Genomic DNA, 15,161 nt, shown 5'->3' with positions numbered 1-15,161 from the left:
GGATTGGAGTTGTCTCTCTCGCCTTTAGTCCTTGGTTGTCCAACGAAGTGTGACCTCTGCCGTCAGCGTTTTCAGATGGGAATTTTTTTAATAATTCCGCAACAAGGGCCTTCTGGTACAGCCTCATTTTTGTAGACCTGTCCACCTCAGCAATAAGAGATATAAAGTTCTCCTTGTAGCGTGGGTCTAGAAGTGTCACCAACCAGTAATGACTGTCACCCAACATTTTGAGAACGCGAGGGTCATTGGAAAGGCAGCGTACCATAAACTCAGCCATGCGTGCCAGACTACTAACAGGCAAGACTTCTGTGTCCTCACCAAGTGGATGACTGACCATGCTCTCCTCCTCCTCTCTGTCCTCTGGCCATCCACGCTGAACAGACGGTATGACAGCTGTGCAGGTAATACCGTCTATAGCGCATGAAACTAGCTCCTGTACTTCCTCCTCCTCCTCTTCCTCATTGTCACCCAATCCATGTTGGGATGAGATGAGGCTTGGCTGTGTGTAATCACACTGTATGGTTCCTTGCTCCATCTCATCGTGCTCCGCCTGCAATGCCTCCTCTTTGATTGTGAGCAGAGAGCGTTTCAGAAGACAGAGAAGCGGGATGGTGACGCTAATTATGGCGTCATCGCCGCTCACCATCTTGGTGGAGTCCTCAAAGTTTTGGAGGATGGTACATATGTCAGATATCCATGTCCACTCCTGAGGTCTTATGTGTAGAGTCTGAACTGAATACCGACGGCCTTGTTGATGCTGGTACTCAACAACTGCCCTCTTCTGCTCACAAATCCTTCCCAACATCTGCAGTGTAGAGTTCCAACACGTGGGATATCACACACCATGTGAAAACAGGAGACAACTGGAGCTTATTCAATGCAAATAAGAAAATTCTTTATTAAATACATATTAAAATTGTAAAAAGTCATATAAAGTACATTTAAAATGTGATGTGCTCAGAACAGAGGCCGACACCCCAACGGGTAACCAGCCCAGGGAGTTAAAGTGGAAAGCAACAAAAGATTGTTAGGTATAGAAGTCCACAGATATCAAACTGGCACAGAAAAAACGAGAGTCTATAAAGAGGGGGAGACAGTGCTGCTAGAGTGCCCCACAAATGGCCAGAGCCAAGGGGCAGAAAGTGGTAATCCTCATAAGGTATGGTGCCAAAAGTAAAGCAGAAATTGGACTTGTGGTGAGACACTTACCCAGAGGCTGGGAACCCCCCAGTGGGATGAAAAGGTGCTGTAATCGCTTCCCAACGTGTGTTTCGCGTTGACCGTGCGTTGCTTTTTCAAGGGAAGGAGCATCACACACCAGTCTGCGAGCCGGAAGCTGAAACACGGCAAGGGCAGTGGAAGCTGTAGGTGACTTTCTAAATGGGCACACATGCGGCTCCGGGTAGGATTTGAGAAACCGCTGAACCACGAGGTTAAGCACATGGGCCAGGTATGGTAAGTGTGTGAGCTCGCCTCGCCTCAGAGCCGCCACCAGGTTCCGGCCATTGTCACACACGACCATGCCTGGATGTAGGTTTAGCGGTATGAGCCACAGATCTGCCTTCTCTTTCATAGCTGTCCACAACTCTTCAGCATTGTGCGGTTTGTCACCTAAGCATATTAGCTTCAGCACAGCCTGTTGCCTCTTGGCCGAGGCAGTGCTGCAGTGCTTCCAGCTTGTGACTGATGTGTCATTTTGGAGATGGAGGCTAAAGAGGAGGAGGAGGCTGAGGAGGATGAGATGCAGGAGCTGTAGACCGTGGGTGCAACCCTGATTGACCTAGGGCGCGCAATCCTTGGTGTCGGGAGGACGTGTTCCATTCCGAGGTCCGACTGGGTCCCGGCTTCCACTATGTTAACCCAGTGTGCCATCAGCGAGATGCACTTGTCCTCGTGTCCGTGGTTAGTTGGACTTTCCCGGGACCTGCGTTGTTGAGGGCACGGCTAATGTTTTGGGACATGTGCTTGTGTGATGCGGGGACGGCACACCGGGAGAAATGCTGGCGGCTGGGGACAGAGTACCGAGGAATGGCCGCCGCCATCAGGTTGCGGAATGCTTCCGTCTCCCCGAGAATAAAAAGCATAATTTCTAGCGCAAGCAGTCGTGAAATGTGAGAATTTAGTAGTGTGGCCTGTGGGGCGTTGGTTGCTTATTTGCGCTTGCGTTCCAAGGACTGGGGTATGGACAACTGAACGCTGCGCTGGGACAAGGACATGGACGTGCTTCCTCATGCTGCTACTTGAGAGTGTGCAACGACAGGTGCAGGGCAGGAGGCATCTTCGCATGCACCATGGACAGGGGATTGGCTTGCATGCACAACAGCGGAAGCAATGGTGCCACCTGCAGACACTGTTCCTGGACCCTGGGGTTCGGCCCACAAAGTCGGGTGCTTTCCTGCCATGTGCCTGATCATGCTGGTGGTGGTCAGGCTGGTTGGTTTGCCACCCCTGCTGATGCTTGCCTGGCTGGTGGTGCAAATGGCCTTTTTGGGGTTATCGGCAGAATCTTTAAAAAACAACCAGACTGGGGAAGACCTAACAGTTGTACTGGCAACTTCCCTCGTGTTGGTGTTACGGGGAACGGTTGCCTGCCTTGTGTCTGCGGCCACCACACCGCTTCTTCCTGCCTGGTGGGGTACTCTGCCTCCCTCCCCCTGTGTGCTGCTGTCCTCGCTCTGCATGTCCTCCTGCCAGGTTGGGTCAGTTACTATATCATCCACCACCTCGTCTTCCACTTCCGCACCCTGGTCCTCCTCCTGACTTTCTGGCAATTGTGTCTCATCATCGTCCACCTCTTGTGACACTTTCCCACGGTGGCCTTCGTGTGACTGTGGCTGCTCAAATATTTGGGCATCGCTACATGCGATCTGCTCTTGCCCCGCTTCAAGTGGACCGGGCGAGAGGCCCCAATCTATAAATGGAAAAGTGCACAACTCTTTGGAGTGACCAAGTGTGGGATCAGTTTTCTCCGGGCACTCGGCATGGTGGGAGGAGGGAGGATCAGGGTGAGGAATATGTGGTCCAGACTCACGGCTACTGAGACTTGACCGTGTGGGAGACAGGGTGGTGGTGGTGGCTAAGTGACTGGAAGCATTATCCGCTATCCAACCAACAACCTTTTCACACTGCTCTGGGTTCAATAGTGGTGTGCTGCGGTCCCCTAGGAATTGGGACAGGAAGGTCGAGCGAGAAGATGTGGGTGTTTGTTGTGGCACAATTTCAGCTTGCCCACGGCCTCTACATCTGCATGCACCATCACCATCGCGTCCAGTTCCCCGTCCCTTGCCACGTGCCTTGCCCATTTTAAATGGAGGACAGTATCTTCCACGCTCACTACAAATGGCTGAGTTTGGAGCGAACTTATATGTGATCCGTGTGACGGAGAAAACTGTTTTAAATATCTGGATTTCTAGCGCTGTAATATGGAAAGGACCTGGCTGTATTCTGCAGGGCCAACAAGCAAATGGCACAGAAAAAACGGTGTTCTCTGGATTGGTTTTTAAGCAAATAATGAGGATTAAGATCCAAAGAAAAGTATTCCTGGCCCCTGAGACCTGGGCCTTTGTCTAGAAATATCTAACAGCAGCAGAAGGCAGAACTGGAATGGAGCCTCTTGTGCTATATGCACTGCAGTCTGCCACATACACTGCCTGCCTGCCTATATACCCTGCCTGCCTGCCTATACACCCTGCCTGCCTGATATCTCTGCAGATGGATTAGTCCTCAGAAGGACTGTTTGTTAAGATGGATATGTGTAATGTACGTGTCTTCTCCCTACACTACCTAATAAACAAGCAAATCTCTCCCTAGCTCAGCAGCAGCTCTCCCTACACTGTCTGAACCGGAGTGACTGTGACGAGCATGGCGGCGCCAGGTCTGATATACACCCGATGACGCTGTGCGGCCATCCAATCACTGTAATGCCACAACCACCATGGCTACGGCATTACAGTGAGTGGCAGACAATCCCTGCATGTTCATTGGCTCTGTAAAGAGCGCCAAACATGCAGGGAGGGGACCCAAGCATCCGCCCGAGCATCTCGCAAGTACTCTGCGAGCTCCGAGCATCTCGAGTACGGAGCTGCTCGGGCGAGCACCGAGTACTTGCCAGTATGCTCGCTCATCACTATTTAGGAGCAATCACTATCACACAGGCCCCTGTTGGTTTGGATTTCTTTTTTTGTGTGTTATTTGTCTAATATTTACATTTGTTTTGTGATCTGAAACATTTAAGTGACAACATGCAAAAGAATAAGAAATCGGGAAGGGGTCGAACACTCACACCACTGTATGTCTTGTGAATCTTGTATCCTGGACATCATCGGCAGAGCAGCTGCAGGTGACTGGCTGCAGCTCTCTTCACATATGACGCAGGCGATGATGTGCAGAACTCCGCTCTCTGTCCCCATGAGCATGGCCGCCACTCATCCCTCCATTTATTTTCCCAGTACATATTTCTGGAGTTCAACAAGCCGTTTTTCAGCACTTTTGCGAAGACCTCGATGTTCGTATTGTATTTGCTGGGATTTATCGTCTGGCGGCCGTGGAGACACCAGTGCGTCAAACGTCTGCGAGGAAAACGCTCCAATCTTGTGAGTTTCTTTGTAGTTTTGCTCTGTAATAGGTTGAGGGAAGCAATGGCTCTGAAGGAGTTAATGGGGTTGTCCAACTTGTCCACTACTGGACCACCTAAGTGCCCCCCATAAAGTGATCCAAACGTATACGCACGTTCTGGACTGCCGCTGCCATGTTGGCGGTGCAATTGTGTCATTTATGTGAATAATGGCGCCGACATTGCAGGAGCAGCGCCTTTCCCAGTGCTTTGTTTGTTATGTGGCTCTTAAAGGGGTTAACAGGCTCCACCTGCAGCCCCCCTCACCTCCGAGCATGTCCGGGCCGGGCTCCACCTGCAGCTCCCAGCATGTCTGGGCCGGGCTCCACCTGCAGCTCCCCTCACCTCCGAGCATGTCCGGGCCGGGCTCCACCCGCAGCTCCCCTCACCTCCCAGCATGTCCGGACCGGGCTCCACCTGCAGCTCCCAGCATGTCCGGGCCGGGCTCCACCTGCAGCTCCCAGCATGTCTGGGCCGGGCTCCACCTGCAGCTCCCCTCACCTCCGAGCATGTCCGGGCCGGGCTCCACCCGCAGCTACCCTCACCTCCCAGCATGTCCGGGCCGGGCTCCACCTGCAGCTCCCAGCATGTCCGGGCCGGGCTCCACCTGCAGCTCCCAGCATGTCCGGGCCGGGCTCCACCTGCAGCTCCCCTCCCCTCACCTCCCAGCATGTCCGGGCCGGGCTCCACCTGCAGCTCCCCTCCCCTCACCTCCCAGCATGTCCGGGCCGGGCTCCACCTGCAGCTCCCCTCACCTCCCAGCATGTCCGGGCCGGGCTCCACCTGCAGTTCCCCTCACCTCCCAGCATGTCCGGGCCAGGCTCCACCTGCAGTTCCCCTCACCTCCCAGCTTGTCCGGGCCGGGCTCCACCTGCAGTTCCCCTCACCTCCCAGCTTGTCCGGGCCGGGCTCCACCTGCAGTTCCCCTCACCTCCCAGCATGTCCGGGCCGGGCTCCACCTGCAGTTCCCCTCACCTCCCAGCTTGTCCGGGCCGGGCTCCACCTGCAGTTCCCCTCACCTCCCAGCTTGTCCGGGCCGGGCTCCACCTGCAGTTCCCCTCACCTCCCAGCATGTCCGGGCCGGGCTCCACCTGCAGTTCCCCTCACCTCCCAGCATGTCCGGGCCGGGCCCCACCTGCAGTTCCCCTCACCTCCCAGCATGTCCGGGCTCCACCTGCAGTTCCCCTCACCTCCCAGCATGTCCGGGCCGGGCTCCACCTGCAGTTCCCCTCCCCTCACCTCCCAGCATGTCCGGGCCGGGCTCCACCTGCAGCTCCCCTCACCTCCCAGCTTGTCCGGGCCGGGCTCCACCTGCAGTTCCCCTCACCTCCCAGCATGTCCGGGCCGGGCTCCACCTGCAGCTCCCCTCACCTCCCAGCATGTCCGGGCCGGGCTCCACCTGCAGCTCCCCTCACCTCCCAGCATGTCCGGGCCGGGCTCCACCTGCAGTTCCTCTCACCTCCCAGCATGTCCGGGCCGGGCTCCACCTGCAGTTCCCCTCACCTCCCAGCATGTCCGGGCCGGGCTCCACCTGCAGTTCCCCTCACCTCCCAGCATGTCCGGGCCGGGCTCCACCTGCAGTTCCCCTCACCTCCCAGCATGTCCGGGCCGGGCTCCACCTGCAGTTCCCCTCACCTCCCAGCATGTCTGGGCCGGGCTCCACCTGCAGTTCCCCTCACCTCCCAGCATGTCTGGGCCGGGCTCCACCTGCAGTTCCCCTCACCTCCCAGCATGTCCGGGCCGGGCTCCACCTGCAGTTCCCCTCACCTCCCAGCATGTCCGGGCCGGGCTCCACCTGCAGTTCCCCTCACCTCCCAGCATGTCCGGGCTGTGCTGCTACAGAGGTCTGCTCTATTCTGAAGCCACAGAAAAGCTGCAGTCTGACTGGCTGCAGCGCTCAGGTGAACTGTGTATCAGAGAAACATCTGATGATGGGCTGTTCTGATCACCTGACCATTGCAGCCAATCACGGGCTGTGACTTCTGCAGCGGCCACACTGGATTCAGACGGGTGCTGGAGGAAGTCTGTGCCCCCTTCATTTTCTAGGCATGGACGATTGTGGAATCATTTCTCTCACTGTGACGACCTCCTTTAAGCAGTTGCAGAACCTGTCACTCGATTCGTTCGGCCCCGACTCCGGGCAACGTGAATCTGATCCGGCCAGGGGCCGAGAATAGATGTGACTGGTTTGTCAATGCGTCCAGATGATTGACACATGGGAGAGACCAGACAAGGAGAAGTCTGGGGCTGGGGCGGCCCTGGACTAGTCAGGTCTGTACTCCCCGGCCCAATCTGCACTCTCTGAAATGCCACCATTGCTCCAGGCTCTGATTTCTGCTGCCCGTGGTGTGGACATCATGAATCCAGGTGCAGGATCTCTTTAAGGAGGGGTTGTCTAGTAGTGGACAAGATGGATAACCCCCGAGTCCTGTCCATAGGAGCGTGGGTCTGTGCCGGAGGCAGGGGTGCTGTGGGCTTCGGCTCCTTCGGATGATGGCGGTTGTGCTCCCGCTCTTAGTTGTATTTCTCTCTCAGTTTGCAGATGCTGAGAGTTATTTTCCGGCTTGTGCAGCAGACGGTGACGTGGATCACACGCTGGTAAGTGAATGTGTTGTGTGGTCCCACTCTCTAGTGGGGGGATCTCAGCGGACATCGGTAATGGGGCCTCTTCTTCCTGCAGAGTGATCCCCTTTATGTTCCTGTGAAGTTTCATGATCTCCAGAACGAGAGAATCCTAACAGCGAATGATGATAAAGGTGAGTAATAACGATGCGCGCTCACACATGCGCGCTCACACATGCGCGCTCACACAGTATAGATGGGGCACTACAATGTCATGTCAGTGCCTTCTGGCGGTTTGCGTAGACTCTGAAGTCGTCGGCTTGTGTGACAGATCAGGTGATTCGCTCACAGGATTGTTGGTTCCTGGTCAGACCGGTGCTTCAGGCTCTCCTGGACCAGGTTCACACCAGGCAGGTTTGAACACAAATTATACAACAGAAAATCCTCATCCACCTGGCGCTAAGCACACATGAGAATCTTGATTGGCCAGAGCCGGGCCTCGTGCACCGCAGCCCAACCAAAACATGGCTTCTCCCAGAAGCAGAGCTCCGTCACCCTGTGCACCCTCAGCCCTTACACCAGGCTGGCTCTGGCTCGCCCGCCCAGGCTCACTGCACGTCTCCATTACGATGGGCATCGCTCCCTTTGTCCTTGGCTCGCCCAGGCTCACTGCACGTCTCCATTACGATGGGCATCGCTCCCTTTGTCCTTGGCTCACCTGGGCTCACTGTACGTCTCCATTACGATGGGCACCGCTCCCTCCGTCCTTGGCTCGCCCAGGCTCACTGCACGTCTCCATTACGATGGGCACCGCTCCCTCCGTCCTTGGCTCGCCCGGGCTCACTGCACGTCTCCATTACGTTGGACATCGCTCCCTCCATCCTTGGCTCGCCCGGGCTCACTGCACGTCTCTTTACGATGGGCGTCGCTCCCTCCGTCCTTGGCTCGCCCGGGCTCACTGCACGTCTCCATTACGATGGGCATCTCTCCCTCCGTCCTTGGCTCGCCCGGGCTCACTGCACGTCTCCATTACGATGGGCATCGCTCCCTCCGTCCTTGGCTCGCCCGGGCTCACTGCACGTCTCCATTACGATGGGCATCACTCCCTCTGACCTAGGCTCGCCCGGGCTCACTGCACGTCTCCATTACGATGGGCATCGCTCCCTCCGTCCTTGGCTTGCCCGGGCTCACTGCACGTTTCCATTACGATGGGCATCGCTCCCTCCGTCGTTGGCTCGCCCGGGCTCACTGCACGTCTCCATTACGATGGGCATCACTCCCTCTGACCTAGGCTCGCCCGGGCTCACTGCACGTCTCCATTACGATGGGCATCGCTCCCTCCGTCCTTGGCTCGCCCGGGCTCACTGCACGTCTCCATTACGATGGGCATCGCTCCCTCCGTCCTTGGCTCGCCCGGGCTCACTGCACGTCTCCTTTACGATGGACATCTCTCCCTCCGTCCTTGGCTCGCCTGGGCTCACTGCACGTCTCCATTACGATGGGCATCGCTCCTTCCGTCCTTGGCTCGCCCGGGCTCACTGCACGTCTCCATTACGATGGGCATCTCTCCCTCCGTCCTTGGCTCGCCTGGGCTCACTGCACGTCTCTATTACGATGGGCATCGCTCCTTCCGTCCTTGGCTCGCCCGGGTTCACTGCACATACATTACCTAAAAATGGGACCACCCTGAAGATGCTCAGGAACCTCCCGTGCAGCAAGACACAGTCCCAGTCTTTCCCATCCACTGCAGCAACCCTTTAAACATCCCCTTTAAGGCTTTCTTGACCTCTCCACTGACCTTTGTGTGTGGATGGTGCACAGTGTGTGATCTTCTCCAGTGTAGTCCCTGAGATGAAGGCTGCTGTGAACCGTCCTATGATCCAGCGAGAAGTTTCACATCCATAAATCATTAGCTGGCCTTACTTGTGATCATCCGCCTTGTGTGGTGTGAGGTTCTGCAGCATCTCAGCCTCCATGCGCTCGTTATCTACACTATGCATTCTCATTCTTAGCTACTAAGAAGCCTCGTGTACGGTTCAGCAATCTCATGGAAGTGCGGCAGCTGCCATCATGCCAAGCTCTGGAAGCCAAATTGTCCCGCATGTCGCACCCGCCACTCCGAGACAGTGAGGCTGCGACCAGGATGAGCGGGAAGTTCACCGTCTGCCAAGTGGCCAAGATCAGCTTCTTCTTCTGCTTTGTGGTGAGAGCGAGTTGTGTGATTGGTTCCGGTGCTCCTCAGGACTGGTGGCGTCTGAGTGGCGTCCTCGCTGATCGCCATCGTCAGGTGAGTGGGAACCATGCTCTTGTGTGCTGAGCTCTGTTCCTTCCTCTTCGCAGTGGTTCTTGGCCAATTATTCCTATCAGGAGGCGCTGTCCGACACGCAGGTCGCCATCGTGAACATCATCTCGTCCACATCAGGTGAGATCGCCAGCTATTTACTCCATGAACATTAAGACTCAAGTAAATGCGAGACCAGGGGGCGCCATTGCTCTGAACCTGTGGTTTTTTATTTCAGGTCTCTTCACACTGATCCTGGCGTCAATCTTTCCCAGTAACAGTGGCGACCGATTCACGCTCTCCAAATTACTGGCTGTGGTCCTCAGGTTAATAGAAATTTTGCTGTTCTCATTGGTGCACCTTGCCAGCCATGCCGGCCTTTCCTTGCCCTTCCCCCTCTCCGCCAGCCTTCCCCCTCCCTGCCGGCCTTCCTTCTTGCCCTTCCCCTCTCTGCCGGCCTTCCCCCTTGCCCTTCCTTTCCCCGCCGGCATTCCCTTCCTTTCCCCGCCGGCATTCCCTTCCTTTCCCCGCCGGCATTCCCTTCCTTTCCCCGCCGGCATTCCCTTCCTTTCCCCGCCGGCATTCCCTTCCTTTCCCCGCCGGCATTCCCTTCCTTTCCCCGCCGGCATTCCCTTCCTTTCCCCGCCGGCATTCCCTTCCTTTCCCCGCCGGCATTCCCTTCCTTTCCCCGCCGGCATTCCCTTCCTTTCCCCGCCGGCATTCCCTTCCTTTCCCCGCCGGCATTCCCTTCCCCTTACTGTCCCACCGGCCTTCGCTTCCCTGCCTGCATTCCCTTCCCCTTACTGTCCCCCCTTCCTTTCCCTTCCCCGCCGGCCTCCCCTTCCTTTCCCTTCCCCGCCGGCCTCCCCTTCCTTTCCCTTCCCCGCCGGCCTCCCCTTCCTTTCCCTTCCCCGCCGGCCTCCCCTTCCTTTCCCTTCCCCGCCGGCCTCCCCTTCCTTTCCCCTCCCCGCCGGCCTTCCCCTTACAGTACCGCCGGTCTTCCCTTCCTTTCCTTTCCCCGCCGGCCTCCCCTTCCTTTCCCCGCCAGCATTTCCTTCCCCTTACTGTCCCCCCGGCCTTCCCTGCCCCGCCGGCCTTCCCTTCCCCGCCGGCCTTCCCTTCCTTTCCCCTCCCCGCCGGCCTTCCCCTTACAGTACCGCCGGTCTTCCCTTCCTTTCCCTTCCCCGCCGGCCTCCCTTTCCTTTCCCCGCCAGCATTTCCTTCCCCTTACTGTCCCCCCGGCCTCCCCTTCCTTTCCCTTCCCCGCCGGCCTCCCCTTCCTTTCCCTTCCCCGCCGGCCTCCCCTTCCTTTCCCTTCCCCGCCGGCCTTCCCTTCCTTTCCCTTCCCCGCCGGCCTCCCCTTCCTTTCCCTTCCCCGCCAGCATTCCCTTCTCCTTACTGTCCCACCGGCCTTCCCTGCCCAGCCGGCCTTCCTTTCCCCGCCGGCCTTCCCTTCCTTTCCCTTCCCCGCCGGCCTCCCCTTCCTTTCCCCGCCAGCATTTCCTTCCCCTTACTGTCCCCCCGGCCTTCCCTGCCCAGCCGGCCTTCCCTTCCCCGCCGGCCTCCCCTTCCTTTCCCTTCCCCGCCGGCCTCCCCTTCCCTTCCCCGCCGGCCTCCCCTTCCTTTCCCCGCCAGCATTTCCTTCCCCTTACTGTCCCCCCGGCCTTCCCTTCCTTTCCCTTCCCCGCCGGCCTCCCCTTCCTTTCCCTTCCCCGCCGGCCTCCCCTTCCTTTCCCTTCCCCGCCGGCCTCCCCTTCCTTTCCCTTCCCCGCCGGCCTCCCCTTCCTTTCCCTTCCCCGCCGGCCTCCCCTTCCTTTCCCTTCCCCGCCGGCCTCCCCTTCCTTTCCCTTCCCCGCCGGCCTCCCCTTCCTTTCCCTTCCCCGCCGGCCTCCCCTTCCTTTCCCTTCCCCGCCGGCCTCCCCTTCCTTTCCCTTCCCCGCCGGCCTCCCCTTCCTTTCCCTTCCCCGCCGGCCTCCCCTTCCTTTCCCTTCCCCGCCGGCCTCCCCTTCCTTTCCCTTCCCCGCCGGCCTCCCCTTCCTTTCCCTTCCCCGCCGGCCTCCCCTTCCTTTCCCTTCCCCGCCAGCATTTCCTTCCTTTCCCTTCCCCGCCGGCCTCCCCTTCCTTTCCCTTCCCCGCCGGCCTCCCCTTCCTTTCCCTTCCCCGCCGGCCTCCCCTTCCTTTCCCTTCCCCGCCGGCCTCCCCTTCCTTTCCCTTCCCCGCCGGCCTCCCCTTCCTTTCCCTTCCCCGCCGGCCTCCCCTTCCTTTCCCTTCCCCGCCGGCCTCCCCTTCCTTTCCCCGCCAGCATTTCCTTCCCCTTACTGTCCCCCCCGGCCTCCCCTTCCTTTCCCTTCCCCGCCGGCCTCCCCTTCCTTTCCCTTCCCCGCCGGCCTCCCCTTCCTTTCCCTTCCCCGCCGGCCTTCCCTTCCTTTCCCTTCCCCGCCGGCCTCCCCTTCCTTTCCCTTCCCCGCCAGCATTCCCTTCTCCTTACTGTCCCACCGGCCTTCCCTGCCCAGCCGGCCTTCCTTTCCCCGCCGGCCTTCCCTTCCTTTCCCTTCCCCGCCGGCCTCCCCTTCCTTTCCCCGCCAGCATTTCCTTCCCCTTACTGTCCCCCCAGCCTTCCCTGCCCAGCCGGCCTTCCCTTCCCCGCCGGCCTTCCCTTCCTTTCCCCTCCCCGCCGGCCTTCCCCTTACAGTACCGCCGGTCTTCCCTTCCTTTCCCTTCCCCGCCGGCCTCCCTTTCCTTTCCCCGCCAGCATTCCCTTCCCCTTACTGTCCCGCCGGCCTTCCCTTCCCCGCCGGCCTCCCCTTCCTTTCCCCGCCAGCATTTCCTTCCCCTTACTGTCCCCCCGGCCTTCCCTGCCCAGCCGGCCTTCCCCTCCCCGCCGGCCTTCCCTTCCTTTCCCCTCCCCGCCGGCCTTCCCCTTACAGTACCGCCGGTCTTCCCTTCCTTTCCTTTCCCTGCCGGCCTCCCCTTCCTTTCCCCGCCAGCATTCCCTTCCCCTTACCGTCCCACCGGCCTTCCCTGCCCAGCCAGCCTTCCCTTCCCCTCCAGCCTTCCCCTTATTGTCCCGCCGGCCTTCCCTTCCCCATTCTGCCCCTGCCATGTGTGGTGTGATCCCATCATGTCCTCTCTTGTCTTCCTTCCCAGTATCGGCGGAGTGGTGCTGGTCAGCTTGTCAGGATCTGGAAGCTCCAGAGATAAAGACACGATAGGTAAAGACTCAGATCTCTCCACAGATCCCTTCACGGTCATATATAGCAGATCCCGACCCTGTATATCGTAGATCCCTCCATCTGATCTGTGAGATTGTCTGTATATAGATCATACAGTACGCAGTCATATCTAGCAGATCCGATCCGGTCTATAGTAGGCCCCGGTCCTGTATATAGCAGATCTAGTAGATCTCTTCATATATTTATGGATGTGGCAGATCGCAGTCAGATGCTCCTCATTGTGATGTCATGTCTGGGGTCTCTGTGATGTGCTGGGGGTCTGTGTGTGGCCCCCTCTTATATACCCTTATTGGCCCAGGTTCTCTGTGGTCGCTGCTCGGGGCCGCCCTGTACGCCGTCTACATCGTCATGATTAAGAGGAAGGTGGATCGGGAGGAGAAGCTCGACATCCCCATGTTCTTTGGTGAGTCTGTGAATGCCGGCTGTGACCAGCGATATACAGTATATACCTGTGACTGAGACCACCGGGGACAGCTGACCGGTGATGTACAGTATATACCTGTGACTGAGACTACCAGGGACGGCTGACCGGCGATATACAGTATATACCTGTGACTGACACTACCGGGGACAGCTGACCGGCGATATACAGTATATACCTGTGACTGAGACCACCGGGGACAGCTGACAGGCGATATACAGTATATACCTGTGACTGAGACCACCGGGGACGGCTGACCTGTGATATACAGTATATACCTGTGACTGAGACTACCGGGGACGGCTGACCGGCGATATACAGTATATACCTGTGACTGAGACCACCGGGGACGACTGACCTGTGATATACAGTATATACCTGTGACTGAGACTACCGGGGACGGCTGACCGGCGATATACAGTATATACCTGTGACTGAGACTACCGGGGACGGCTGACCGGCGATATACAGTATATACCTGTGACTGACACTACCGGGGACAGCTGACCGGCGATATACAGTATATACCTGTGACTGAGACCACCGGGGACAGCTGACCGGCGATATACAGTATATACCTGTGACTGAGACCACCGGGGACGGCTGACCTGTGATATACAGTATATACCTGTGACTGAGACTACCGGGGACGGCTGACCGGCGATATACAGTATATACCTGTGACTGAGACCACCGGGGACGACTGACCTGTGATATACAGTATATACCTGTGACTGAGACTACCGGGGACGGCTGACCGGCGATATACAGTATATACCTGTGACTGAGACTACCGGGGACGGCTGACCGGCGATATACAGTATATACCTGTGACTGAGACTACCGGGGACGGCTGACCGGCGATATACAGTATATACCTGTGACAGAGACTACCGGGGACGGCTGACCTGTGATATACAGTATATACCTGTGACTGAGACTACCGGGGACGGCTGACCTGTGATATACAGTATATACCTGTGACTGAGACTACCGGGGGCGGCTGACCAGCGTTATACAGTATATACCTGTGACTGAGACCACCGGGGGCGGCTGACCTGTGATATACAGTATATACTTGTGACTGAGACTACCGGGGGCGGCTGACCTGTGATATACAGTATATACCTGTGATAGAGACTACCGGGGACGGCTGACCGGCGATATACAGTATATACCTGTGACTGAGACCACCGGGGACGACTGACTTGTGATATACAGTATATACCTGTGACTGAGACTACCGGGGGCGGCTGACCGGCGATATACAGTATATGCCTGTGACTGAGACCACCGGGGGCGGCTGACCTGTGATATACAGTATATACCTGTGACAGAGACTACCGGGGACGGCTGACCTGTGATATACAGTATATACCTGTGATAGAGACTACCGGGGACGGCTGACCGGCGATATACAGTATATACCTGTGACTGAGACCACCGGGGACGACTGACTTGTGATATACAGTATATACCTGTGACTGAGACTACCGGGGGCGGCTGACCGGCGATATACAGTATATACCTGTGACTGAGACCACCGGGGGCGGCTGACCTGTGATATACAGTATATACCTGTGACAGAGACTACCGGGGACGGCTGACCGGCGATATACAGTATATACCTGTGACTGAGACCACCGGGGACGACTGACTTGTGATATACAGTATATACCTGTGACTGAGACTACCGGGGACGGCTGACCGGCGATATACAGTATATACCTGTGACTGAGACCACCGGGGACGGCTGACCTGTGATATACAGTATATACCTGTGACTGAGACTACCGGGGGCGGCTGACCGGTGATATACAGTATATACCTGTGACTGAGACTACCGGGGGCGGCTGACCGGTGATATACAGTATATACCTGTGACTGAGACTACCGGGGGCGGCTGACCGGTGATATACAGTATATACCTGTGACTGAGACTACCGGGGGCGGCTGACCGGTGATATACAGTATATACCTGTGACTGACACTACCGGGGACAGCTGACCGGCGATATACAGTATATACCTGTGACTGAGACCACCGGGGACA

At 57.6% G+C, this 15,161-nt stretch overlaps 1 protein-coding gene across 1 annotated transcript in view; it reads left to right on the top strand.

Annotated features, from left to right (window-relative positions):
• Nucleotides 1-13,147, top strand: part of SLC35F5 (solute carrier family 35 member F5) — a 53,795-nt gene extending 40,648 nt beyond the window's left edge. Inside the window, exons 5-12 of the mRNA XM_073646136.1 lie at nucleotides 4,449-4,592; nucleotides 7,148-7,210; nucleotides 7,293-7,368; nucleotides 9,187-9,377; nucleotides 9,515-9,596; nucleotides 9,694-9,781; nucleotides 12,603-12,667; nucleotides 12,987-13,147. Of these exons, the coding sequence (XP_073502237.1) occupies nucleotides 4,449-4,592; nucleotides 7,148-7,210; nucleotides 7,293-7,368; nucleotides 9,187-9,377; nucleotides 9,515-9,596; nucleotides 9,694-9,781; nucleotides 12,603-12,667; nucleotides 12,987-13,147 (870 nt within the window). The remainder of the gene's footprint in view (nucleotides 1-4,448; nucleotides 4,593-7,147; nucleotides 7,211-7,292; nucleotides 7,369-9,186; nucleotides 9,378-9,514; nucleotides 9,597-9,693; nucleotides 9,782-12,602; nucleotides 12,668-12,986) is intronic.
• The last annotated feature ends 2,014 nt before the right edge of the window (nucleotides 13,148-15,161 follow it).

This window comes from Phyllobates terribilis, unplaced genomic scaffold (assembly GCF_046119375.1).
Source record: "Phyllobates terribilis strain yellow unplaced genomic scaffold, ASM4611937v1 Scaffold_9__5_contigs__length_417890890, whole genome shotgun sequence".
Classification (NCBI taxonomy): Eukaryota; Metazoa; Chordata; class Amphibia; order Anura; family Dendrobatidae; genus Phyllobates; species Phyllobates terribilis.
This window is presented reverse-complemented; position numbering and strand designations above follow the sequence as displayed.